At 36.1% G+C, this 2824-nt stretch overlaps 1 protein-coding gene and 1 long non-coding RNA gene across 2 annotated transcripts; one reads left to right on the top strand and one right to left on the bottom strand.

Moving 5' to 3' along the window:
- Positions 1-458: 458 nt before the first annotated feature.
- LOC122531762 (alpha-N-acetylglucosaminidase-like) lies at positions 459-1351 on the top strand. Its single transcript, XM_043659955.1, has 2 exons — positions 459-850; positions 1032-1351. Exons 1-2 carry the CDS (start codon positions 556-558, stop codon positions 1136-1138), a joined length of 402 nt encoding a protein of 133 aa, XP_043515890.1. The 5' UTR covers positions 459-555; the 3' UTR covers positions 1139-1351.
- Positions 1352-2032: 681 nt separating this feature from the next.
- LOC122531768 lies at positions 2033-2816 on the bottom strand. Its single transcript, XR_006307390.1, has 2 exons — positions 2377-2816; positions 2033-2298 (listed from the first exon to the last, which is right to left on the bottom strand). It is a non-coding gene; the product is annotated as an uncharacterized LOC122531768 (long non-coding RNA).
- Between the last annotated feature and the right edge of the window lie 8 nt (positions 2817-2824).

The raw sequence follows: 2824 nt of genomic DNA, 5'->3' as shown, positions 1-2824 counted from the left end.
ATTTCGTATTCCATACCCTGTCCACTTTTTCATATTCAATGTTAACTTGTCTTGTATTCTGTGTTTTACATTCTGGATTTTGTTCCTACATCCCACATCCTGTTTTCCACACTCCAAAAATTCTATTCTTTCCCATTAATGTAAGGATGTAACAAAATGTCAAAAGAAAAAAAAAAAAATCTGAATCCCACATAATTCCCACAAAGTGTAAAATGTAGCCTACGAAATTTACTATTTTACAAAACGAACGTCGTAGCCCAACAAATTTCTCACAAAAATAATCTGTGGAATTTTCCTATCCTATACAGAATAAATTTCAGTAGTCCACGAAAAGCTTTGCGAGCTGTTGCGTTTTTTATTTTGTGAGAAATTCGTGGGCAATATTCAGGATAGCATTGGTGAGCTAACGGCCGTGACGATTTCAATATTAAACGCACTTAGTAATTTTCTGAAATTTATTTTAGACTGCACGTTGACCAACTGTTGGAACTGTTCGACGACCTCGAGGCAATCTTGGCATCGAGTAAAGACTTCTTGTTGGGAACCTGGCTGGAAATGGCGAAAGATCTGGGCGACGACAACGCGGAATCGAAATTATACGAGTACAACGCGAGAAACCAGATCACGTTGTGGGGGCCGCGGGGGGAGATAAGAGATTACGCGAACAAACAGTGGTCAGGAATTGTCTCGGATTATTTCAAGCCACGTTGGGCTGCTTTCTTGAACGAGCTTAACGTCAGCCTGACGAAAGGGACGAGGTTCAACGTCACGAAAATCAACGAACAGATGTTCCAAGAGATCGAGAAACCGTTCACCCTCTCCACGAAAGTTTATCCAACAATTCCGACAGGTACCATAAAATCCACGATTAGAATTTTCATCTGCTCGTGAACGTTGAAATTTTCGAGATCGGAGATCGTTCTTTTCTCGTTGAAATTGAAATTCAAAGTCGCTTGATGTTTAAATTCTGCAAATCTTCGAACTAAGAGCATTTTACTTTGTTTGAAAAATAAATTTGTCTTTGTTCGCAGGTGACAGCATCGACATAGCAATGCGAATTCAATCGAAATGGTACCAACCTACTACTTCTGCTTCATTCAGCTCCGTAAGAAGTCTAAGTAGCAAGGGAAGAATGTAACGTTTTTTAAGTATTTGTTACTAGCCACTAGGCTGTTGTGCGACAAATTCTACGAAAACGTTTGAAAGAAAATATACATATAGGAAATGTATGGAAAGTTCATGATGAATTCCGAACGATTATACACATTCTGTTTCACAGAGGAAATGTTTCAAGTACTAATTTGGAACTCATTTTCTTTTCTGTTTTAATAAATGAAACTTCTAGGAATCACCTTGCATGTATTTAATTAAATTAAACTAAAGTAAATTTATTTCATATTCAACGGCTACTAAAATATAGTTGAGGTCGTATAAACTACATCAATAACAATCAGATAAAATTATAAAATTGAAACCCTTCACCAGTCAATTTTATAATAGCAAACAACTAAACGTAGGTCCAATCACGTTGGACTGATCGATGGTCTCTTTCACTAAACTTTGCTTCAAAAAAACCAAACCAAAGATTATTAACTTCTTCATCTTTTTTTCTTTCTAGATTTTCTAGATTTCGATGGAATTTTACCTAATTGTACATCTAAATGCTAGTTTGATAAACAGCACGTGTACAATTAAAAAGATGAAACAAGTAAGACGAATAGAATGTTCGCGATTGTCTCTTAAGCTACTCGTTATAGAAAAAAATATGTTTCAAGTAAAACTCACGTTGTCTCAGCATGGGGAACATCTTGTGGTGGTCACAAATCTTGTCTAACTTCCGAGATATCAAAGTTTTTTTTTTTTCTAAATGAAACAATGTATTTTTCTAGCTCGTTCCATGACGACTGGATTACAGAAATAGTGATTTCACGCTTTGAAATGGAAGATCTAGACTAAATCTTGCATGACTTTCCTGGACGAAGTAACAGGAAGGTTCGACGACTGATAATTTTCCGAAAGAATTCAGTGATTCTTCAATTCTGTAAAGTAGTTTATTAAATCGACAATTTATTTTTACATGAAATATTTGATATCAAAAATATATTATTAGCTCAGAGTTATATCACTGTGGTTTTATACCAGTAATTCGTCTTTTAGATTTAGATGTATTGCTTTTGGCCAGGGTTTACGGCGAATTTTCCCACTGTGCGCGACGTGTCGATTCGAGATATATTTCATTCCGTTTCTTGACTGGGCGCTTCCATCAATGGAGACAGTGGGCTGTTTACGGACATTTGTCTGAAAATTTTTCACAGCACACAGGAAGAGTAAGGTGACAAGAAGTTCTCAAAAACTTGGATCACTCAGATTATTTACCTACGGTTTGTTAGCCAGTTGTAAGAACTCGGCGCGGACTTGCTTCTGCCCATTCTTGGAAATCGTTCCAACATTGAATTTCTTACTGTCTTCCTTTCTGGCGAGATCTCCGCTGTTCTCTCACTTTTCTTAGGTACAAAAGGATTCTGAGAATCAGAAAATAAACCATCGTTACTTAAAAAATTTGTACAACGACCATCACTAATAAATTTTCGCTCAAAATAAACATCAGACAGACCTTTCGAATAACTGTGAAAACGAAATTTTGCGACAATATCATTTGAAAATTGTTTTAAAAAATTCCATTGCTACAGATTGTCTAATACTCGCAAGAATAGTGCAAGATCTTTTCGAAATCTCATTGCACGAAAAAGTTTACGAAACGTGACATTATTAAAGCAGAAATAAAAGGGACTCGAAGGATCGGATAATTCTTCGTTGTTGAACG

This window comes from Frieseomelitta varia, unplaced genomic scaffold, assembly GCF_011392965.1.
Source record: "Frieseomelitta varia isolate USP_RPSP 00005682 unplaced genomic scaffold, Fvar_1.2 scaffold_1387, whole genome shotgun sequence".
In the NCBI taxonomy this organism is placed as follows: Eukaryota; Metazoa; Arthropoda; class Insecta; order Hymenoptera; family Apidae; genus Frieseomelitta; species Frieseomelitta varia.
The sequence above is the reverse complement of the archived record's forward strand: the minus strand, read 5'-3'. Positions and strand labels throughout refer to the sequence as shown.

Excerpts from the sequence above, each read along its gene's own strand:
- LOC122531762 (XM_043659955.1), top strand. The coding sequence starts at position 556 with ATGGCGAAAGATCTGGGCGACGACAACGCGGAATCGAAATTATACGAG. Across the intron at positions 851-1,031 it reads TTATCCAACAATTCCGACAG|GTGACAGCATCGACATAGCA; the intron begins GTACCATAAAAT and ends CTTTGTTCGCAG.